Source organism: Ambystoma mexicanum, chromosome 3p, assembly GCF_040938575.1.
Source record: "Ambystoma mexicanum isolate Mex_15411 chromosome 3p, UKY_AmexF1_1, whole genome shotgun sequence".
NCBI lineage: Eukaryota > Metazoa > Chordata > Amphibia > Caudata > Ambystomatidae > Ambystoma > Ambystoma mexicanum.
The window spans coordinates 336,504,104-336,529,366 of record NC_090925.1 but is presented as its reverse complement, the minus strand read 5'-3'; the positions used below and the strand labels follow the sequence as shown (position 1 = coordinate 336,529,366).

General features: G+C 44.4%; 1 protein-coding gene across 4 annotated transcripts in view; it reads left to right on the top strand.

The window, feature by feature from the left end:
- The window catches only part of RAD21L1 (RAD21 cohesin complex component like 1), a 1,746,850-nt gene that overhangs the window by 1,364,839 nt on the left and 356,748 nt on the right, over positions 1–25,263 (top strand). For 2 of the 4 annotated variants that reach the window (XM_069650928.1, XM_069650927.1), the window contains exon 11: positions 15,408–15,547. In XM_069650928.1, the coding sequence (XP_069507029.1) occupies positions 15,408–15,547 (140 nt within the window). The remainder of the gene's footprint in view (positions 1–15,407; positions 15,548–25,263) is intronic. The other 2 variants (XM_069650929.1, XM_069650930.1) reach the window with 1 other exon arrangement.

Sequence of the window (25,263 nt, the reverse complement as noted above, 5' to 3'; positions counted from 1 at the left end):
TCTGTATGGTGGTGCACCAAGCTTTGCTTGCGATGGCTGGACTTGGTGGGATTGCAAACAGTTCTTTACTGTTGGACGCTGCATTAGTGATACGTGCATTGAGCGTGTTAGATGTATGTGTGATAACTGCAAGTTTTATTTCTTTGATAATAGTGGAGTTCTTTTTTGGCTTCCTTAGTGGGTTTTTTTCTGGTAAGCTACTGTAATGCTCTTTTGTTTCTTCTGAGTTTTATGAGTTTGTCGTTGAACCAGGAATGACTACATTTAGGTTTGGGTAGTTTAGATTTTAGTGGAGCTGCTTCATCAATAGCTGTTTTCAAGCATGAGTGATCAAAGTGGGATATAATACCTGGGTTAGGGGAAGTTTTGTATTGAGCCTCTAGTAGTTTAAGGATAGAGGTTAGTTTATCTTGCGTAAGCTCACGTGAGTTTCTCACTAATACTGGAATGGGTGGTGAGGAGAGTGCTTCTTGGGGTTTGATGGTCGAAACATTAAAACGAATTAAGAAATGGTCTGACCAAAAGATGTTACTGATATTTTCAGGGGATACTTTAGTATTCAAGGTTAGAATCCAATCAAGGATTCTGCCTTTGGTATGGGTGGGTGCATTAACGATTTGGGAGAACTACATTTCTTGTAATGCAGTGTAGAAAGCTGTGGTTTTATGGTCCGAGAGTCATTGAATCCAAGGTTTATATCACCTAACGGTAAGAATTCGTTTTTGGGTTTGAGTAGGGGATAATGAGTAACGGGATGTCAATCTCTGGATGATTGGCGGAGCTAGGTGTAAAATAGGAGGAAGTTGAGGGTTGTTTTAGGGTCCGTGGTTAGTTTAAGGGAAAGGAACTCATAACCCTCTATTCTGTCGGTACTACAGACTCAGAACTGTAAGGAGGATTTGGCAATAATGGCTACTCCTCCTCCCACGGTATCTTGGCAGTCTGTTCTGTGTATGGTGTAATCAGATGGGATAACTAGCATCAATATTGGACCTGAAGCTGGGTATAGCCAGGTTTCAGTGAGTGCTATAAAGTCTAGATGGTGTTCCAAAATGAGGTAATGTACTTTAGTGGCATGCACACCTAATGATCGCACAATCAATAGAGCCACTGTGAGGTGTGTATTGGAAATGGCATTATGTGGGCAAGGTATGAGTGGTGGGTTGGTATGTGGTGTATTGATAGGAGGCTGTACTTTGGGCTGGTGGCACTGCGGATTGGGTGGATCTATGACTGGTTAGCTTTTGTGTTGGGGTGGTGCCTAGCCTAGGTGAATTATTAGTAGTGGTACATGGTGAACTAGGTGATGATCTGTTCTGATTACCGAGGGTGGAGAGGCACTAGTGGGAGCGGGAGAAGAGTGTGGTTTTCCTAATAGCACCTACTATAGGAGTGGTGGAGGGCGGGCTATGGACTAGGGTTCTTACTCTTAGTCATTTCTGCTGCATCAATCCTAGGCTACGTGACAACAGAAGAAAGGCTGAAACAGACTGGAAAAATCATCCATCCACTCCCAACAGAGACACCTTCCTAAAAATGGCAAGGAATAAAAACAGGCCATTGTACAAACTAAAAGTGACTCTTAACTATAGAATAACTAACTTGAAATCTGGCACCAAGGAATTATTCAAAATTCTTCGAGAGTTAGAATCACCCATTCTTCCCACTGACACGTGCACGAAAGATCAGACCTGGTTCTTGAAAATACAAGCAGCCCTACTAGATAAAATATCACTGCTTCAATCTAAAATAGAAACTAAAAAACATTAGTTCTAGCACTAGCCCTCCTAAGCCCCAAGGCATAGCTGGAACACCCTGCACCCCTTTCAAATTCTCACCCCTATCCATCCTGGAAGTGGAAAACATAATCTGTGGCCTCACAGATTATGATCTGTTAGATCTGGCACCTGCCATCACGTCCTTCATAAACTCCTCCTTTGAAACAAGTATAGTCCCCACCAACCATAAGAAGCATGGGTCCTCCCACTACTGAAAAAGCCTAACCTAGACCCCGATATCCCCACCAACTAAAGGCCCATCACCACAGTGCCATTCCTTTTGAAAATTCTGGATAGGGCAGCTTATTTGCAAATACAGGCTCACCTCGAAACAAATAACCTTCTCGGTCTGAGATAATCAGGGTTCAGACCCAGACACGGAACTGAAACCGCATTAATAGACCTTAAAACGCAGATTGAAGACCAAAAAGATAAAGGCAACATTACGATCCTACTGTTGCTAGATTTATCTGCAGCGTTCGACCTTGTCAGCCAAAAAAGTCCTTTGTAACCATCTCGTCACTTCTCTGAGAAAGCCACTGCCTGGATTCAGTCATTTCTAGACAAAAGGACAGTGAGAGTCTTCTCGCCTACGGCTGCGGCCGACCCAGCACCAGTAACTTGTGGAGTACCACAAGGGTCCTGCGTGTCGGCCACATAATATATTTACCAAGCCACTGTTCGATGATCTGTACCACATGGGTGTCACCTACACCAACTATGCAGATGACACCCAGGTCCTCATCCCGATCTCTGGCAACCACGACAAGGACTCCACTTTACTGAACAAAATGTACCTCATTATTCAGGCATGGATGGCCACACATGGCCTCTGCCTTAATGATGAGAAGATCAAACTACTACTGACCGGCTCCCAAGCCAACCTAAACAAACTAGACACCTCCTTCAATTCATTCACCATAGATGGCAAAATCATCCCAGTCTCAAAAAATGTCAAGACACTTGGCATCTACCTTGACTCCACTCTAACCTTGATGAAACAAGTTAACACCATAGCCTCAGCTACAGCGTACACTTGTAAATTAATAAACTCATGTAGAACCTTCCTCTCACCAGCAAGCTGCTCCACATTAGCTAGAGCGCTTATCCTATCTAAATTGGATTACTGTAACACGCTCTACTTAGGCACAAGCAAACGCAACTTAAATATGCTGCAGGTCCATCAAAACAATGCCCTAAGAGCAGCCTATAGCATACCTAGATCTCACCAAATCTCAGAAACTAGATGCAATGCCCACTGGCTGCCTATTACAAGCAAAATTTCACTCAAAACACTGAGCCTCACACACAAGTGCTTATCCAATTCTGCACCCAATTACTTGGTGTGCAAATTCGCCAAAAGGCAATCTAACCAACCTACTAGATCAGCGCAATTGAACTCTCTCTCAATCCCGAGGTACAACCGACAAAAAGCGGGAGGCAGCAGTTTCCCTGTCCTTGCATCCAAATTATGGAACTACAGACCTACCAACCTAAGAACCAGAACCCTCATTCACATTATTAAGATCAAAAACTAAGAGCTGGCTCTCTTCCCAGGAAACTTCCCAGCCTAATTTCCAGTCTCCACCTAATTACTGTTTATATTACCACTGTATCACCTTAGAAGCCACTGTATTTTATGGATGTAACGTGTACACTTCCCCTTCTTTTACTGTATACATTGCTGATTTTCACCCCTATGTTTGTACTATTTTTGATGTAACCTATTACTGTATATATTGTTGCTCTAGATTCCTATGTAACCTATTATCACTGTATATATTGGTGTTCTCTATTCCTATGTACGTACCTATAACTTGAACCTGACTACCATGTAACGGAATCAATGCGCCCAGATGCCTGAGGGCTTGGTGTACTATATAAATAAATACAAATAATAGCCAATTTATTGCAGGTTGATTTATGGGATTGTGCAGAAATACATAAGTGGCCGTCTTTCGGCCGACAAGATAAGGGTGTTCTTCAAGCAGATAATAAAAGATCATAGCAAGTAGTTTGTGGGCATCTTCGCTAGATAAGACCATCTGTATTTTCAGTGCAATACTCAGGAAGTTGGAGAATTTGTTTAATGATGGCTGAGAGCAATCTCCTCACGATGGGACCATTTTTAGGATCTTGCAAAAACACAGAAATGTGACAAGTTCTCCCAACCAGTGCAGTATATGCTTGCAAAATGAAGAGAAAAACAGCAAAAATGAGCCGATAAGTGTTGCCATCAGACACTACCATGGGTGCCTCGAAAGAGAATGTCAGTAATAAATGAGTCGTGGAACTGCTTCCTCCTCCAGTCTTCGAAAAAGAATTCAAGATTTGTCATTTTTCTTCAGAATTTCAATTCTCCACAATCCAATGTTAGCAAACTCCTGTCGCCCAAGAACAAGAATTCGCTCACTCCTTGCTTAGCAGCTACAAAGAGTGTTTCAGGGGATCCACAGTCCATGTGTACACTTTCGTCTTTCTACTGGATAACCGTTGCGTCCTTCTTCCTTGTCATCGATTGAGTCTGCATGCGCTGAACTTCTTCTCCTTGACTTGCTTCCGAATGGGGTGGGGGTACGGTGGCCTCTCCAGCGTAGACTTTCACATCTCCAAGGTGTATCCAAGCACATCTCCCTAGGACCTTGACTGCTGATGGAGTAATTTCCTCCACTATAAAAGGGCCGGTAAATCTAGGCTTGTGCAACTTTCGGGTAAAGTTCCTGATCAGAATTTGATCTCCTCCAAAAAGTCTTGGTACACATAATTCCTCAGGCCTGGTTGCTGTATGGTCTAGAGACACCCCATCCGTTTGATTTGATCGGAAATGACGGAGATACTTGCGGTCATATATGTTAAGCAGGCACGTAAATCATCTCCTAACAATTCTGCAGTTGTCTGGGCATCACTCCTAGTCCTCGATCACAACCATCTTCTCTTTCACATCAGGTGTGTCAAAATTCATTATCTTCTCGTTCTCTTAGTGTGCAATGCACACTTAACTATCGCAATGGCTACTGAGAGCTGTAGTGCTTTAATAAGTCTGTCCAATAATGCTGCGTGTTGCACTGGAGTGCCGTCCGCTCGGAGGTAGCCCCTCCTTTTCCAACATGCTAATCCTGCATGCACGGTTGACATCACATAGGCAGAGTCACTGTACACTGTTACTTCCTGGTCTGCATGTTTATCGAGTGTGACAATCAGCGCTACTAATTCTGTAGACTTTGATTAAAAGTGAGATGTACTTGACAATACTTCAAATTCCCCATTAGCTCTGTGCCTCACTACAGCAGCACCTAAATGCCTTTGTCCATCAGTTTGATCGCTCTTCGAAGACCCATCAATAAAGAGAATCTCCTGATCTGGTAGAGCATTTTCCTTCACCCTCGGGATCTCGTCATAGAATTCCTCATAATTCGAGCAATCATGTGCTTGTTCATCCTCTGCCAGTGGTTCAGCTACAAACGTGGCAGGATTCACTATTTTACATCTGACTATTTTAATCGCTGGATTCGATATAACCACCTCATAAGCAGAAGCTCTTTGAGACGTCTGTGTACCTTTGGGTTTCTCTAAAATGGCAAATAAAGCATATTTAGCAAATAACGTCATGGAGCATCCTATCACTATCCTTGCAGACCTCTCAATAGCAAACACGGCTGCTGCCAGCGATTGTTTGTAAGGGAAGTGACCCCTCATAACTGGGTCCAAGATCCCACTTCAATATGCTAGAGGCTTACAGCCCAATGTAGTTCTCTTTGTGACTACTGCTGTCATGACAGTTCCATTCGTGTGCGAAAATAAAAAGAATTCCTCCGAATAATTGGGAATTTCTAAAACTGGAGCTGTGCAAATTGCCTTTTTTAATTCATCAAACGCCTTCTCCATTTCCTCATTGCCCCCAATTATTTCCTGATTCACTTGTGCTTTTTTCAGGGCCTGCAACAAGGGTCTTGTGTATGAACTATAATCAAATACCCATGCTCTAACATACTTGCACAGTCCTAAAAATGTTTGCATTTGCTTTATTGTGTGCGGTTTTCAAAATCGCCTCAGCTCTTTCAGGCATAACTTTCTTTCCCTCATGCGTGATTAATTGTCCCATGTACAACACCTCTTCTTGGCAATATTGCAATTTCTCCTTGTCCACCTTATATTCCTTGTCTGCCAAAATAAACATTAACTGAATCGAGTCTCGTCTACACTCTTCTTTTGACGTGCTGCAAATCAAAATATCATTGATGTATTGCAGCACAACACTTGGAAAATCAATATTGGCAAATCAATATTGCTTAGAACCATCTGCAGGACCCTATTGAAAATCGATGGAGACTCACAATACCCCTGGGGCAATCTTGTGCTTTTCAACTTAGTCTGATGGAACATAAATGACGTCAGATCTTGGGAATCTTTGTGTAACGAGTATTAGAAAAATGAATTTTTCAAGTCAATCACAGTAGAATATTGTGCCCCAACAGGGATACTACATAGTATCGTCGCCGAATTTGGAACTAGTGGAAACTCTGCCTCTACAATCTGATTAATTGGTCTCATATCTTGAATTAAACGCCACAACCCCCCTTTAGATTCTTTGATAGGATACACTGCAGTGTTGCATGGTGACTCTGACCTCACTAAGATGCCCTGTTCCATCATGGCCGATATTGTCTTAAAAATACCTTTGTCTGCCTCTCAAGACATGGGGTACTGCCTTGCTCGAGGTAAAATTGCTCCTGGCTTCAGCTTAATCTTAACTTCTCCCACCCCTTTTAACAGGCCTATGTCATAGGGGCCCGCAGTCCATAAAGATACTGGCACTTTCTCCATATCGTCATCAAAAAATGCCGGTATCTGCCACACAATCAACATTTTCTGTGGGACTTTGCGTCTTTCTGTCCTGATCCAATATGTAATGCTCATTTCGAACACTACTTAGTCAACTGACGGGTCGTCTCTAAACATATCCTCGTCTGTGACGTCAGTCAATCTGTAACCCTCCTCAATATCAATCACTGTTCTCCATGGCCTGATGTCATCATCAAATCCTTAGAGCATGGCATATTTCCCTAGCACTACAGCTGCTTGCAATTCTAAGGGAAAAACTTGTCCCCCCTCTTCGTCCATAGGTATCTGTGGCCTGAACAAAAATTAATCCGGTATTCTTATAGTCTTGCCCACTAAACCGGGTAGCCACATTAACAAAATGCATTATCCTTCGTGAAAGACTTCCGGTTCTAACAATGCCCCTCATATGGCTATTTACCCTGTAAATGCCATGAAAATGCCATGATAAATTTGCCCATGTTTAGAAAATGTATTCCTGCCGTTGAACACACTATGCCATCATCAGTGAAAGAAATCGTCTTGTTAAGCTTTGTCATCAAATCTCAGCCCAGAAAAATAACTGGTGTCTGCCTTGAGTCAAAAACAGAACAGACATATCAAACATTCCTATAGAGACTGGCAATTCCTTAGGAAAAAGAACTCTACTTGTAGCTCCAGAGAATCCTTGCGCATTCATGGCATTTCCAGATAATGAAAATGTTCCCTCTCGTATACATGAGCGAGTTGCCCCCGTGTCTACCAAAAAAGAAAAGGATTTGCCTCCTATGGTAACGTCAACCCTCGGTTCCTCTTGAGGATTTGGCATCACTGATAGTACTGAACAAATCAAGTCACCCTGTGAACTGTCCTATTGTGGGTGCATACTTATTCTTGTGCCCATGAAAGGATTGCCACCCTCGATAGTGACACCCCCTATTCTAAGAGTCAATAACTGTACTGTGTTTGCACTCTGTTGTATTAGCATGGGTGCGTGCTATGCTGCTTGCTGTGGTTGCAAAGCCTGTTGCATTCTCAGTGCTTGTGATTGATACACTGTCTGATCTTGGGCAAACCCGTCCCTTCGTTGTGGGCTATATGCTGGAGGGTATGCTGTCCCCCCTCTCGAGAATTGCACATTCTGTGCATACCCTTCGCTCCCACATGTTCGCGCAATGTGCCCTGTCATTCCGAATGTCCAAAACACAGGAGGCAGTCTTTTAATTTGCCCCACCTACATGCCTTGAATATCATTCTGCATATTCTGAAAACCACCTTGGTTATTCAGAAAATGTCCCTGATTATTCTGAAAGCCTCTTCTGCGGAAGCCTCCCCTACCTCGTGGCATAAATCCATTCCCTTCTTTATCCAACTGCCGCTGGTTATTCAACTGCAGCACACCTGCTCTCTGTTGGGATCCTGGTCCTTCTCAGCTAGTTAACATTGCCCCATCTATAGCATATTTCAACAACTTCTTTTGCACTAACTTAGCTTCCTCAATCTTCCTAGCATCTTCTCTCTTTCAATTTTTCTCCTGCAACAGCCGGCAATGATGTGCAATGGTGTAAGCCACGGTTTTGCCTCCATACCTACCAGCTTCTTGAGCTGTCTCTGCACCTGGTTGGCCAGTCCCTAACAAAATATATGATACAATACAGGCATCGATTTTTCCCATGGTTCACAGGTTTCCAAAGACCACTCCTCCTGAAAATTCTGAATGTAAGCAAGAGGATCCTCCCCTTCCTGCATCTTACGTGCCATAATTGCGTCCATGTCTGACATATCACGATATTGTACTCTTAAGAGCTTTCCAGACTGCTTCTCTACACTTATTAAACGGTGCTCCATCATGCGCTGTGTTTTGTGCAGTGACACTTGCGTATCCTGTTCTCATCCAAATGTCGTCAGCCCTCTCCCCAAGTATAGCTGCTAGAAGACTCTTAATGTCCCCTATAGCTAGCATATTTCCTCCTGTCATTTTTTCTGATTCATAGATCCATTTCCCAGCTCCGTAAGTCAGGCTCGGGAGCTTACACCTTAGATTATCCTTATCCACCTGGGGCCACAGCATATACTGTGGTCTGGCCCCTCCTTTCTCTGACAAGGGGAACTGCGAAATCCCAAAATCGCAATCGTCTCCCATCGTCTGCCTGTCCATATCAGGGACAATGGTTCTGCATCGCCTTCTCCCTGGTAATGACCTCAGCCTGTTCACACAGGGTGGCGAGTCCCCCCTCTCACTAAGAGGTCTCCTTTTAGGTCAATATGGCTGTGCCATAGGCTCTGGCATCCTGAGTTTACGTAGCTCCCGATCTGACCATCTCACTTCCTTGTCTGCTGGAGAAGACTCCTCAGGACCACATGCACCAGCGCCGTCCTCACCATGGAAAGTTTCCCTTTCTTCATCTGACATATCCTGTCCTCAACTAGTGTGGATCTTGTCTTTGTCATCTCTGTTTAAAGTCAGCCTGTCCAAAGAGAAGGCTCTATGCGCAAGGCTAAACAGACCCTGTTTCTTTGCCTCGCGACTGGGCACCTTCCAACAGATCAGCCTTCCCTTTATTTCTCAATTCGCTTTTTATCCTCATTTCTTGATAAATCTTGTCTCCAATGTTTCCTATATCAAAATTATCCTCTAGATCTGCTCTAGAGGGCCCTGGCATTGGTTCTTGTGCCGGGAAGAACTCCTCTGTGCCTTCCCATGTTACTATTTGATTAGGTTCCATTAGCTGTTTCTCAACGCAATCAATGTCCTGTGCCATCTGCCTTTTCTTTCCTTCCATTTCCTCATCAAATTCTCTTAGTTTATTTGCTTCCTCCCTAAACTTTTCCTCTTCCTGTCTGTTCACTTCTCCTGTTTGCCTTATGCACTTCATCTCTCTTTGCATTCTTTTTTCTCTTAATTTCTGTTCTTCCTCTTCTTCCCTTTTCTTTTCTAACCTGTCTCGTTCTTCGAGTGCTCTTTGCCTGTTATCATACTTTCTTTGCTACTCTGCTCTTTCCTGCTTTCTCAACTGTTCATCCTGATACAGTTGTTCCCGCCTTTGTCTAGTCTTTCTTTTAGGTTCGTCTTCTCTCACTCGCTTTTCTCGTTCCCTGTCTTTACCCTGCTTGTATTGATCTTCCTTTTGCCGTACTTCCTCAATGCTCTTTCCATCAAGTTTGAGCAATATCTGACCACCCATCCATTTGTTCTGTATGAGCGCTATCTCGTCAGCTTTATCTTCTTCTCCTTTCCATCTCTTTATTTCCCGTTCTATATCTAGGGACATACTTGGTCAGTCACTTTTCTCCTTGTCCCGTGGGACTTTAGAGATCACATCTTTTTCCTCTCTGGAGTCCTCTCTGGGCTCTCGTTGCTGATGTATACAGGCGGCTCATATGTCGGATTACTGGACCCTGTCGCTGCCTTTTAGCTCTCTTAATGGATACACTCCTTTGTCTTTCATACTATCTCCATTTACTTCAAGTGCGGTAGGGGGAGCAGAAGGCTCAACACCCCCCTCTTTACACTGGTTAATCATCCAGTCTTCAGGAGGCGGGTCTCCCCTTTAATCCTGGTACATTTTCCAAAGCTCTAAACTAGCTAGCTTTTGTCCAACTTTTTCCCTGTGTACGCAGCGTGCAATTATGTCGTCATGTGTTGCAATACTGCTTTTGACAGTGATCCCCCTTGTGGCCATGGCATGAACATTTTATCTTCTGCCGTGCCCTTAACTCATTCTGCACTGTAGTGCTTAAGCTTAGGTGCATATTTTGGCAGCTTTATCCTCCATTATGACTAGTCCCAATCACCTGTCGATCCTCACTGTTTTTTCACCCAGAAAAATACTTTTCAGAAATACAATACAATACAATATGAGCGTGCAACATTCATCGCAACTCAAAACCTTTGATCATCACTTTACTTCAATCTACTTTTTCAATGAACACTATCAATAGACTAAATAAATAAATAATCAATTTTCAGCCCTTTACCACAATTTTTACTACTTGTCACTTCTTCAATACTTCATCATTTCCTTGACACATACAACACATACAGACAGACTGGCAGGCCCCAACATATATTTCTCCTTGTGGCTATTCTTGCCCCTAAAATGACTTCGATCAGAGTGCAAGTTATTTTCTTTAACGATCCTTGATCGTTCGTATCCTAGGTATGTCCAATTGGACTTTAAAATAACTTCTTCTAAACGTCCTTGACATAGGATTAATGGGCTTATCTTATGGATCACTCCTCGTCCATATAGCTTACTTGACGCTCTTCGTCTTTCACTTACTTGACGCTTTTCGTCATTGAACAAAAGTAGCCCACCAACCCTCTGTTGCTCTCTTCCCGTTATCACTTTCCCCACTCAATGCTCATTCGTTTTTTGCCACCTCACTCAATCTACTCCCCATTTGCTTTTCAGCTCCCGACCCTCGGGATCGCCTCTTCCTCAACAAGCCACTTCAGCCTTCGGTCCGCTCAGCCGCCTGTAGAAACCGGGAGGGGAATTCAGTGAACGAGGCACCCATCCCACCTGCTTAGTTTGTCTTGCAAGATCTTGATTTCGGCCGCTATCCAGAGGGAGCCTCGCTGTCCTCCAGCTAAATGGCGGAGGATATCCTACATTTGCGAGACCCTGAAAAGCCTACTGGGTCGACGGATCTAGAACCACCCTATCTCAGCTACCACATGAACCCATAGACCTTGGGCACTTTAAGACGAGGCAGCAATACTTAGACATAGATGGGGATGCAGAATTTACTCAAACATCAATAATCAAACTGAGTCAGTAAGTTGGCAAAACAGAGTACTGTTTTATTAGCATTTGTCTAAAACAGGGAGTTATAACAGACATCCACGGACGTACGCACGATTTCGCTCAACAGTTTTCATAAAAAACACAGTTTATATAGTAAAAACTCATTCTACATGGCAAACTACAAAAACCTACTTGGGAAAGTAATAGGCTTACAAGGAACATCTAAGTATACGTTCCATACTTGGCAGGGAAAGTGATTGAATCTCTAACATCAGGTGGGCAACTAAGCCCTCCTCTAGTACATGTCACTATGAACGTCGCAAATGACACGACGTCCCATTGGTTATACAAACTATAAGGATTCTGTTATGTGGCCCTCTATAATTGGTTGGCACTTTTGTACCCCTCTGGAATATTCCTCATGCTAGCAGCACGCAGGCTGGTGCCTCATGTGCTAGTGGGTTGGTCTTGACCACAGCTTCCCACCTAAGTAGTCTGATATTCATCATCACTCTTACAGTCTGCCAGTCAATTAAGGCTTTGAACTTGACATTTTAGATGTTCTCTGTGCCTTAGAATAAAAGAGAGTATAGGCATAGTTTGACTCCCAGTTTTGGTGTAGCTCGACCTAATGTCTATTTTCATCTGACCATGTGACTGGAGACCACGTTTCTGAGCTTTTTGCTGTATAACATACTATTAAATGATGAACCTCTGATGTCTTCAGTGTTCTTCCATCCCACCTCAAACAGGAGTTTGTTCTTTTCTCACGTCTATGTAACGACTGAATGGGTACCCAGGCTCACGGTGGCCTTGACTTCTTGGTGCTGGGCCAGCCAAGCCTTTCTTAATTTTCTCCTTCGCCATTAGCTGTTTTCAAACTGCACCACACTGAAAAAGCCTTTCTATTCACGGGGTCCAAGCTCTGCTAAAAGTGCATTGTGGAACACCAATATTCCATACATTTCTATGTATATACGTTGGTGCATCGCCGCAATCTATTCACTACATAGCCAGCCTTATGATCACTTCGTCTGCTTGCGTTACTGCGTATGTACAGTTGTAAAATTACTTTGCATTTTCTTCAATATTTCTGTAGCATGAGCATCTTTATCTCAAGCCCAAAATGTTGCTCATCTTTAACAACTCCTCTTCAACTCTCCTAGAATGCTTACATTCTTTCGCATTTGCCTCTTTTCTGGGTGCATCAGTCCTGCTTCGCATGACGTCACCAGTCCTCTTTCTCACTCCTTTTCACTCTTCCTCTGGGATTTGGTTCAAACGGCCATCATATTTTCGTGAATGCATATATGGTTTCCTTAGGGGATACCTTACTTCCAGGATTCTTTGTGAAACAGGCACTTTTACTGGTACCGCACTTGTCTCACATTCTGGCTCCCAACATATAGGCAGCATGGTGGCGGAGCTTTTGGTAGGGGTACTTGGCTCCTCTACAGAGGGCAAGCAGCTGGCAACGTGCAGAGCTGGAGAGAAACCGGCTGGAGGAATGCCGGGCCAAGCAGGAGTGCAGAGGAGACGCCACGGTCCGACCTGCCCTCCTTCCTCCCTGGCAACCGTGACAGAGACTGGGGTACTCTGAAGGCTCCAAAGTGCTACCCCTAGACACAAGAGCGAGAGGGGCTCTCAGTAGCACCCGCGGTGCAAGAACGAGGCTGCAACCTAACTGGGACTACGAGCGCGGCTCTTTTTCTCAGCTCTGCAGAAAGCACAGAGAAGTGAAACGAGAAGCCTGAAGGAGGAGCAAACTTTGACCAGTGAGTGCAGAAAGGAAAACACTCATACGAAGCTGCTTTGGGGTTGGGAAACGTAGTTATTTTGAAGACTGGGCTAACTGAATCTTGTTATAGAGAACCGCAAGCAAGTTATAAAGCAAGTGAAGTGAAGTTATAAAGTAAGTGAAGTGATTTTGAAAGGCAAAGCATTATGTGAATACTGAGCTAATTGAAAGATATGAAGAGTGTATTTACAAAAGTCAAGGAAACACTTTTGAAGGATGCAAGGGCCGTTTTGTTAACACTGAGCAAAGCAATAGATAATTTTGAATGAAGTGAAACTAAGGAGGTGAAGAGGATAAAAGCCTCATGGTGTGAACTGAATGAAATACAAGTTGTAGCTATGCCAAAAGGACTACCAAGAAGAAGGTGCATTAAGTGTGGATGTGAGATAGACGAGTCCTCAAGACTACAGGTTGAGAGAGGAAAAGACATGTGTTAACCAAGGCTTAAAGGATACAGAAGTACAACCAAGTGCACATGGTTATCGGTTGCGTGACCTGTAATGGGTGGACCGTGTGGTCCACCAACTGTGCCTAGACCGAGTAACCCTTACTCAACAAGAACCAACGGAAGTACGGCTATTGATTGCGTGACCTGTGATCGGTGGACCGTGGGGTCTGAACACTGCGCCTAGACTGAGTAGCTCACTAAGATGGAACTGTTAAAAGGTGTTGAACTTTTGGGCAAGGGAACACCGAGAACCTTTTGTTTTGAATAATCATTGAAGTGTGCTGAACTCTTGGGAAGGGAACCCTAAGGCCGTTCTTTTGGAACTATCTTAAACTTGGTGAAGAGAAAGCTTTTGAAACTATTTACTTTGTTGCCATAATACTTACACATTGTTTAGATTTAGTTGTCAGGGCAAGCATAGATTTTGGACACAGACAGACTTTTTATTTGAACTTACTGACTTTGACTATCCTTTGTTTTCTTTAGGTAGGGAAATCTCACCTTAGTATAGGACAAGTTAGGCCTTACACCAACCTGACCTACCAAGAAAATAAAGCTTTTGATAGAAAGGTGAATCTGTTGTCTGTGTCTTACTTCATGATGCCTTCACTGTACATAACATTTTCAATTCATTTCCCCCATAGAAGTAGCAAGCGAGAGGGGAACAAGATCCTAACCTCAACAGAAGGTCACAGCGACCTGAAGAGCGATAGAGTGAGCCAAAGTGGACAAGGGATGGTGGAGCCTGAGAAACCTGAATGGCTCATAACCCAGAAGTCTCACAGGGACCCGAGAGAAACAGAGAGAGACTCAGAATCCCAGAAGGGTCACAAGAAAACTGTGAACTCAATGATATAGAGGTTTCAGGGCCCCAATCGAGTTACAGGGGAAGCACCAACAGAGTGAGCAAGAAATAATACAGGGATACCAGGAACCCCGGAAACTGGTTGAAGTGTAGAAAGATGGGACGAGCTGCTGGAAGTGGATCAAGGAAATATCCCTCCACTTATGTTGTAATTCCTGTTGTAATTTCAGGAATTTGAGATTAGCATACTCATTGGAAATATTTAAGAAACTTTGTGATAAGACTGACAAGAACTGTTTTGCCTAAAAAGGAACTTTTGGTTAAATATATTATCAGATCAAGATCCCGGAGAGAAGCCACTATGGAGAACTGAGAGTGCAAGACACTCAATCTTTCTGTTATGTTTTTAAGGAGAGGTAGGGCCAGTTTAATGGATAGGTTTGTATTGAGGACTATTTTTTGGTTTTGAACTTTAGACAAGCAACTTAGTTTAGTTTGGATAGAAATGGAAACCCCCTTTAGCAATAGTGATATTAAGTCATTTTTCCTTTTTATTTAAATAATACTATCTGTACCAATATCCTCTGGTCTGAGTCCTTCTTCTGACTTGCCACTGTATTCTGTATATAATGATTTGGAATCATCACTGTCTTGGAATGAGATGTCATGTGACCTTGTTCGAGTTTCCAAAATGTAAACTGAAATGGCTGCAAGGATATAGTCTGTCTATAGTTTTTCAATGTCCCATAAGTGTAACCAGAATGACAGACTAAATGATGTTCTTAGCTATATCAGATTCATTTTTCATATTCACTGCGTTAATCTCAAATATTCTCAGTAGTGTGCGATTGTCTAAAAGAGACCAATGCATTAGAACTACTGTTATAGATAAGTAAGCTTTTATTTGAATGCACTGAAATCACATATTCGTAAGGGCGAAGAGGAGAATTATTAATGTTATAAGTGCCAAGTTACACAATTGCAACCTGACCTTTCCTTGTTCATGCAGAAATGCCAATGTTAGAGGAGCCAAGTTGTCTTGATACGACTGAAGTGACAGAAACGAACACCACAAGTTTGCCCAAATCATCAATATTGCAGTTGCAAAATGGTGACGATCATGAGGTAAACCCAGCTGGTGAAATGCAAGTAAGCACTTAATGTGTATGATATTAAAAAGCTGTGGAGTTTGCAGCCGTGGTAAAACAAAGCCTGTTGACATTGGTTGATCATCACTGCCCATTCCACCTGCAGTTGTTCAATTTAAACAAGGGTGTGGCCCCTCTACTGAGAGCGAACATGGGTCAAATACCCTGTTCTGTGGAATTTCCCGCACTTAGAGAGGCTCAGCTTCACCTCACTGATGAGACCCAACAAGAGCGAAACACGTGTCTGGGGTTGCTGATGGTACTCTTGAGGAGAGTTGCCTAGCATTTCGGTGCTGGACTACCCTTGTCGGTTGGACCAGACTGATGTGCAAATGGATATTTCTCAACTGTGAAGGGTGCCGAGAGCGAAAAGGTGGTTAGATCCTCCAGACTGGGAGAAATCCCATAGAACAGGGTATTTGACCCATGTTCGCTCTAATAGAGGGGCTCCCACACCCTTTTTCACCTGCAGTTGTTGCCTTATTTGTATATGCATCTGTTCATCCTAAAGTGTATTGTCATGGACGGCTTTACTAACTCCCAGACTCCAAGAGCTTGTTGAATGGGTTTTTTTTTTATGTTTTATTGGTTAAATAAATTTTCAACCTTTAACAAAGACCCAGGAAATAGTCAATGTCCTTTTCCAGACCCCACCATCCTTACGAAGATTCAACCTCCTCTTCCACTTCATCATTACCCTTGAGACCTTTTAATATCGATTCTATAAATCGTAGTACTTCCAGGGTCGGACCAAGTTTTTGGACCGTCAGAACTCGTTCCCAATAATCCTCATCTGTCAATATATTTATGTTATCCACCCAATCTCCTAGGTATAAGTTCCTTCGGGTGATTAAGGCCGGACAAGAAAACGTCCAATGTTTTACTGATTCCAAGATGTCCGGAGCATTGCAGAAACGGCAACTAGCAGCTTCCTTTAGAATTTGTTTCCTTAAATATTGCACTTCTCTTGTTGGCAGGATGTTAAATCTGACTCTCATCAAGAGATCCCTATATTTTGAAGAGGGAAATCTTCGGAGATAAGGTGGAGGATCATTCAGTGCCTTGCGCTCCCAGATGATATAATAACACTTTGTGTTCTCCCTCTTTAGATTGTCAGTGGCTATCCAGTCATTTTCTCGTATTTTTTTCTTTGCTTTCTCGGGATTATCTTTTAACGTATCCATTTTGATATGATGATGTTCCAGAATTTCAAAGCAGTTCGGTTTCCAAGCATTAAAATGCGGATCTGCATTGATTACCTCTTTATTCGCTAGTAATTCGAATGAAATGGGAGGTTTATCAAGGATACATTTTCGAAATAGCGAGAGGGTCTTCCACAGCACTATTGACTCCATTGATTGTAATCTCAGCTCATGTCTTATCGATGCAGGGAGACAGTTCGGAAGCCTAAGTACCCTTCTCCAGAAAAAAGCCTCTAGAACCGCCCACGTTTTCCAGTGAAGATTTAACAATGATTCAGCTCCGTAAGTTATGCTTGCCACTACTTTTTGCTTGTAGAATATGATTAGTGGCATCATTGAAAAGGTTCCGTAGCGTTGGTGCAGGGCTCAAGCTTGATTAGAGAGTTTCATCAGCTTTTCTTTGATAAAATTTAATTGGCCCTGCTCATTGATGTTTTTATTTATTCTGACCCCCAGGTAAACTGTTGAATCAACTATTTCCAGAGGTTGATTGTCCAATGACCATGTAAAGCCCTTTTTATTTTTCCCGATATTAGGACCTCGTGCCGACTGCATTATTAGGACCATGGATTTTTTTACGTTGACCGACAGATGGTTTTTGCTTAAATGAGACTTGAATTCCACCATGCGTCTTTGCAGACCTATGGGAGTTTGGTCCATAAATACCACGTCGTCCGCATAGATGATCCATGAGAGGGCTTCCTCCTGAAATACTGGGGGGAATGCACAAATGTGTTCCTGTGATTCTTTCATGTCTGCTAGGTACAAAACAAACAGGAAAGGTGCCAGGGCGCACCCTTACTTTATGCCCTTGGTGGTTAAGATTTTCTCTGTCAGATCTCCTCCTTTTGAGACCACTATCTGAACTGAGGTGTTGGTGTACAGTTCCTGAGTGGCCTGTAGCAGATCTTGCGGGCAGTTCCATTTCCTGAGTTTGGACCAAAGCAGTTCTCTACAGATCCCATCAAAGGCCTGTTCGAGATCAATGAAGCCCAGGTAAATATTCCTTTTTTGTTTTAGTGCCCGCATCTTTAGCATATTCAAGATGAATAGATTCAATGATGTTCCGACGCCACTCATGAAAGCTGTTTGTCTTTTGTCCAGAATCCCTTCCCTAATTGCCCACTTTTTGAGATCTCTTAGCAAGATGGAACAAAACAGTTTCCCTATGGAATCTAGGAGGGCGATGGGCCTGTAATTCCTTGGATTGTTACGGTCTCCTTTTTTATATATGGGTACAATTAGGGCCTCTTTCCAAGAGTGTGGGATTGATCTTGTTTTTAATATCTGCTGGAATAGTACCAGGATAAAATCCGCCCACTCTTCCTTGTTTTCCTTCAGCATTGAATTCGAGATGCCGTCTGGACCGGCAGCTCGCGATGAACTCAATTTTTGAATTCTTGTTAGAATGTCATCCATGTCTATATCAATACGCCATTCGTTCCCCAAACTTTTCTTGGTCTTTATTGAACCTTTCTCCTGAAAGAGATCACTGTAAAACTTTACCCAGTCCTTTTTTGAGACGTTACTGGCTGTCAGGGCTGACTGAAAGTCATCCCCTTTATTGATTATCTCCCACAGGGACCTAGAGTTAGATGTAGTTATTGCTGCCATCATTTTCTCGGCATCTGCTTGTGCTCGCCAAATCCTAGTGGATTTTAGCCAATTTTTATAAGACTGTTTACAATGTCTTATACGTTCCTCTTTGTAAATGTGGCTGCTTTTCTGGAGATGTCTCAAATCTGCACGATGTTCCCTTCTTTTTTCCACCAGGATTTTGCTATATGCGTGATTCCTCGTAAAATCTTTTTTTTTGTTTAAGCCCTTTTTAATCTCAAACTCCTTAAGTAGGCAGCCATATTCCGCTGTTTCATGGTTAACTTCAAAATTATGAGTAAGCCGGACTGCTAGTTGAGGGATTGTCCTTGCTTTAATTTTCAGCCTGTTACGTCCCCATGATAGTTCCATTTCGGGAATGTTTTGATGTTCCGGCTCTTCCGTTTTCCAGAGTAATTCAATTTCAAGGAGAGCATGGTCGCTACGAGTCTGTGGGACAACTTTAAAGGAGTTTATCCAAGGCAATGTATTTCTTGCAACAAAGCAATAATCCAAGCAGGCTTTCGTTGAGTTCGCAAACCAGGTGTCCGCTCCCGGAATATCACCTGCTGTTTGACCATTCAACATTGACAACTCTCGAGTGTCCATTTCTACCAGCCAGCGTTTTTCATTGTTCGGGAGATTGTGTCTTCTTTGCAACAAGCCATTTTTATCCAGCAATTTGATATTCAGATCCCCGCATATGATAATCAGTTGGTCCTTGTCTTCTCGCATAGAGGCGTCAAGAGCCACCGTCAAATCCGATAGATATTTCTCCGTAGCTAGTTCGGAGACATTCCAGTATGTATTTATTAACAAGAGTCTCTTTTCATACCGTCCTCTGTTTTTCACTATTTTAAGTATTTGGAGAAGCGGATTTGGCGTCAGATGGTCTAAGACTTGGAGTTGACAGTCATCCTTCACTAAGGTTATAAGCCCCGCCCGGGGTCTTCCCAAAGGTCCTTTCTGTGCCGGATTTATATAGACTAAATAACCTTCACACACGGGAGTTGTTCTAATCCAGCTCTCTTGTATGCAAATTAGTTCATATTTCTCAAGGAAGTTACTTTCTCCCGAATATAGATGGACGAATCCCTGTGTGTTCCATGAGGCTAAGAGGGATTTGGTTCCTACACCGATGTGGTCGGTCTATTGTCGCTTTTTTTCTGGGTTGATACTGGGCGCGTGTCCTCGACTCTCCACTTTTGTCAGTGTCCGATTACTGGCTCCTGCCCGTTTTGTCTTCTTACTTGAGTTATCAACCGTAAATCTCAGATTTGTTAGTTGGTTATCTGTTGACCTCTGGGTGCTGTTTATTTTGCGCACTGGTTCTGAGCTACGGTCCCTTGTATCCAGGCGATCTTGCCTGGTATTTAACTTTTGGTTCGACCTCTCTTCTTGTCGCGTGTTAATGGGTTTCCTTTCTCGGGTTTTTATAATTTTTTCCACTCTATCATCGACAGGTTTGTGGGTATTTGCCTCTCTCCAGGTATTTTTATTATCTGGGTCTGTAAGTCTATATCCCCAAGACTCCAGGTTATTCTTTACATCCAGTAAACTATCTTTCAATTTTCTTGTTGTCAAGTGTAGTAGGACCACGTCCGGCTTTTCTTCATCAATGAATTCCACAATTGCCACATCATCGGTGTGGATTTTCCGACTTGCTGGTAGATCTTTAAGTATTGACATCACCCTGTTCCTATTCAGCACTATCCTTCGTCTGTCTCTCCAGGTCCGTTCCAGTTTCAGTGTGTGGAAATGTTCATACTCACCTGGGGTGTCCCATCTCACCCCTTGCTGATCTTTTGTCATTGACTTTTCAGGACTCCTGTATCTTGGGGTTTTTCTCGTAAAATTCCCTATGCTTGTCTGACGTCTAACCATTCGCCTGGCTTCTAGTTGTTTTAATAAGTCCCTACTTTTTGTTGCATTATTCGGGCTAATTTTCTTGTCCCGTGAGATTGATCGTAGTTCTTGGGTTTTAGTGTCAATCTTTTTTCCTTTGAGATCTTTTGTCCTTTTGTCACGTGATTTACACGGCGATTTAGACCACCGATGAGATCGATTTTCTCGGTACTTGTCCCGTGGCCTCCTTTTAGCATTTTCCTTCTCATCTTTTGGGACACGGTCTCGTTGTTCTGACCATCGATGAGATCTACTTGCTTGATGCCTGTCCCGTGTGTTCCTTATGGCATTCCGATGTTTGTCTTTGGGATAATGAGAACGGTCCTGTCTTTGTTTATCGTTTTCGTTTTTCCTTATTTTCCCAGTGAGCTTATTCACTCGCTGATCTTCCTCTGTTCTTGATTCTTTTCCTGTCGGGACATCATTTAACTGCTTATCAATTTCTTGCCATTCTGATAAGCTGATGTCGTCCCACATCTCTTCCTCTCTGGTTTCCTCAATTATTTCAATGAGATCACTAAGACAGCCACTTGTGTCCCGGCCGCTTTTCTTTTGCAGGACCGACTCCCCATCTTGAGGTATCTTCTGCACAACTTTTTCCTTCGATACACTCAACAAGTTAATTTCTCTCCTGGGCTTCTTAGGTAACGGCTCTTCCGGCTCCTCGATAGGCAGGTTGATGTTTCTTAAAAAGGCTCTTGATCCATTAGCCTTACGCTTGCATACCTGTTTTTTTGCTTTCTTTTGACCTGTTTCTTTCTGGTCTTTATGGGGAGGGTCTTTTGCGGTAGTGCTGTTTTTTCCCAATTGCTGTGGGGGTTCTTTGAAGATCGCAAAGCTTGATTTTACCTCCTCATCCTCTACTATCAAGATGCAGTCCGGATGAGTAGGTTTAGACGTCTTTATGCCCTTCCCTAATACTAAGGGACCGCCAACTTTTTCCTTTTTTCTTGGCCATTTCCAGGTCTGTCCTTCTCCGGTCTTCCAGGTCTTTCCTCCTAGGATCTACCGGGTCCCGGTCCCTTATAGGACTTCGCTTTGGGTCTGATCTTAAGGCGGATTGCTGATTCAATTTTCTTATCCATTTATGATCATCCAGTATGGCTTCCATCAGTAGTTGCTTATCATTGGACTCCTGACGCGCCAAATCACATAGGTGATTTTGCCATTGATGTGAGAGATCCGACTCTTTTTGTAATCTCATATCCAATTGCTTTGTGAAACTAACTACTTCACCCATCCCTTCCTCAGTTTTTACTGTTGATAGGTGTAATAACTGCAAAGTTTCATTTAGAGTCTCGTAAAGTTTCAAAAAGGGAGCAAGCGTAATGTTTAGTGATGCCATCACCACATTTTGGATGTGAGCTAGGTCTTCCTGCCTTCCCTTCAAGCACAGATCACTTATTTTTTCCAGGGCGATGTCATCTATGCCCAGCTTGTGGGCCTTTTTCGACTCCCCTTGGGAGGCTTGGCTTCTGTAATCCCTCTGTCTAATTCCTGGGGTTTGATGCAAATTACCCCCTATTTGTGAGGAGTTCAAAGGAAACTGATCTGCTGGATCCACTTCATCGTCAATCGCAGCTAGTTTATCCTTGATGAACGATAAACTTCTCCTTTTTTCTCTCACTATTTTGCCCGTGAGGTTTGAGATATCCTGGATTAATTTGGAAGCGAGGCTTGTATTACTAAGGGTTTCACAGGCCCTGTCCATGCCAGCACTTTGAGGGTAGGTTTCCTGCAAAGAACCAGGCCTGTGCTCCCCGCAGTCACCGACACATAAGTCTATATCGGTGAAACTGCTTCCAGAGCTTAAATGGATTTGTCGTGGGCTGGGAGATTTCTCCAGAGTGGCAGGATACCTCTGAGGCAGATCATTCTCTGTAGTTGGAGATTCTGTGATCACCTCCTTCTGAGTTGGTATAATATCCAGATTTTCCCTCATTTTCTCTGATTGTATGCTGGGGAGTACAGACCCTTGTTGATCATTCAGGTCTTCCTTGTTCATGGGTGAGACTGAATCATAAAAATCTGACCCTTCTACCTTTGCTCCCATAGCCATACCTGTTGGGGCCACAGCATAGGACTGTTCCACAACCAGATTCTCCTTGTGTGTGTCTAGCCCCTCTTCCGAGGATTCTGCCCCACCGGGCATTTCCAGGCAATGAGACCCGTGCGGGGACGACCCTGCCTGTAAAGAGTTTTGCAGGTATATTTTTTCCCCTGAGTCACTCGGCAGGGTGTGCTGACTCTGTTCCCCCTGGGACCTATCCGCCACAGGTAGGCTCTGTTCTAGGTCTGGGTTGAATAAGGCCTCCGTCAGTGTATTGCCAGAATCCCCTTCATCGTGTACCAGGTCAATAGAAGTAATTTCTTGTATGGCCGGTGCTTGGGGATGGGGGCTTGGGGCTGGTCCTGCACATGTGCTTTTTTTTGCTAAGAAGACAAGACGGCTTTGTTTCCAAAGCAACATACCTTTGTTAGGGCCGCCCACAATCGGTGACAATCCACTGGCCAAAGCCGGATCAGAGGCAATACGCTGCCTTACCTGTTGCCTGGTTTTCACTCGCTCTTCCGCCCCTGAATCTGACTTCTCACTTTTAAAGCGGCCCATCGTTGTGCAGCTCCTCTCGAGCTGGTCACTAAGAGAGGGAAGCAATATCCTCGTTGTGGGCACCTCCAGCGCCGAACAGCCGCACAACAGCCAGCGGCCTTTACTCCTTTGGGCTTAACGCCGCAAGGGTGTGCTGGGCTCTGTTTTCTGTGCCTGGATAGGTCAGGGGATCAGTCACGTGACGGCACAGCGCTCCGCCTCCTCCTGGAAGCGAGCGAGCAGGCGAGTTGGAAATACGAAATGCGCGAGTTCTTAGAACTCCCAGCGCACGTTGACAATAGACAGCAGCAGTAGCAGCAGAAAGAAAGTGTCCTCTCCTCACGGGAATTGCACACGCCGCTCAGCTGTGCTGGGCTCTGTTTTCTGTGCCTGGATAGGTCAGGTGATCAGTCACGTGACGGCACAGCGCTCCGCCTCCTCCTGGAAGCGAGCGAGCAGGCGAGTTGGAAATACGAAATGCGCGAGTTCTTAGAACTCCCAGCGCACGTTGACAATAGACAGCAGCAGTAGCAGCAGAAAGAAAGTGTCCTCTCCTCACGGGAATGGCTGCCTATCTCGGCCTCCTGTGGGCTCCGACCTCCCTAACGTAGGCTTCCATAACCTCAGATGCGGAGTGGCGCAGAGTGGCGCAGTCTCTGCAGTCCTGTGGTGTTTCTCTACTCATCTTGTTCTTTCTTCCTTGGCTGTCTTCAGATCCAAAAGTCAGTGGAGCGGAGTGGTGCAGTCTCTTGTGAGAAACCTGAGTGTATTCTCCAAAGCAGACCTCGAGAATCCCTTAGTCAGATGGCCAGGGAAGGGCTGACGCTCCCAGATCCCATCCCTGGTGCCGGACGAGCGAGAGAGGATGACCTGGATGGGGTAGCCCGGGGCTGTGCTCGGGGGAATAACCCAGATGGGAGGTGGTATTATACCGGGGAAGGAGGAGACAAGGGCGGGATCCCTGAGAGCTTTGTAGGCTGTACCACATCTGTCTCCTTTCCTCCCAATTAATCTCTCTTGCCCATATTCAACGGCCCCTCAGTATACGACAAATCCTCTAGGAACCCAAACCCTGTTGCACTCAGAAACTATCTCCCCCAGAATCCCTGTTTTTCTGTGTCCTACGTGAATACTCCCAGTCATTCTCCTCCTCGTCCCTCTGATTATTATTTCCCGAACTCAGTTTGTTTTGACAAAACACTACCCTTCCCACGGCCTCCCCTATTCAATTCACAAACCCTTCAAAGCTCACCTTTCCGAGTTCACCAACCACCCTCTTCCTTATGACACCTTTTTCCTATCCTGCCCTGTAGGATACTTAGAAGTTCTACCCCCCTCCCTTTTTCCAACATGAACACTTTCCCACACTGTGACAGACAACGGACTAACACTAGAGCCGTTTCTCCAGCATGGGGTCTGGCATGGATTCACATGCTCATGAATATTCCCTGTCGTCAGGCCGGGAATCCTCGGTAAAGAAAAAATCAGTATCAGTTTCGTTTCTGATCTGTCTTTCTCAGTAGTAACCAATCACTGGTCTCTGGGTCATACTGCCCCCAGCCAATGACTGCCCTCTCCCTAAGCCCCGCCTCGGCCAGCCATCTTCAGATTTTTACCGCATGCTCAAGTGTTGGGAGTCCTCGTCTTTAGCTCTCGAGCTTTTGCTGCGTTTTCGCGCTTTTTCAAAGAGAATTTTCTCATTTTTCGGTCAAATAGAGCCTTAAGCTCCACCGTCTCAACATCCGATTAACGGGGATCCGTGTCAGATTTTTTCTACGCCCCTCAAGGGTGAAGATTTAGCCGAGTTACGGTTCTTGGAGTATTCCAGAAGTTTCAGCGGCCTACCCGAACAGGAGAAAGGAAGCTCGACGTCCGGAAAGCTGTTCAGGGTTTGCCCTGGATGCCAGCTGCAGAATGTGTTCAAGGAGGAACGAGCACTCGAAATGTCTCTACTGCCTTCATGAGGACAAAACGCACACGGAGAAGGACTGTGCGTTTTGCAGGAACATGTCGGAACGGCCATCAGGGACCGACACCTTTGTCTCTCCAACTGGCTGGAAGGAAAGAGCCTGTCAGGTGAGAAGAAGAAGAAGTCCGAGCGGTCTTCTAAGTCCTGTGAGGGCTCCCTGGCGACGGGGGGCCCAACAGAAGGCAAAGCACCACGAGTCCACGGGCACCGGGGGCGCCGAACGGTCGGGCTCCTCGGGTGCCAGGCAGGGCGCACCCTCTCCAGCGCCATCAACCATGAGCCAACGCTCTGGCTCAGGGAATAGGAAGGCCGAGAACCCGGCGAAGCTTCTGGAGAGGCCCCGGTCAAGCTCGAAGGATCCGGCCGAGGGGGAGCGAGGCGGTGACCCTCCCCCCAAGGTGAAGGCCACAGGCCCACACAAAGTGGTAAAGGCCTTGATTCACCCGGCCAAGGCC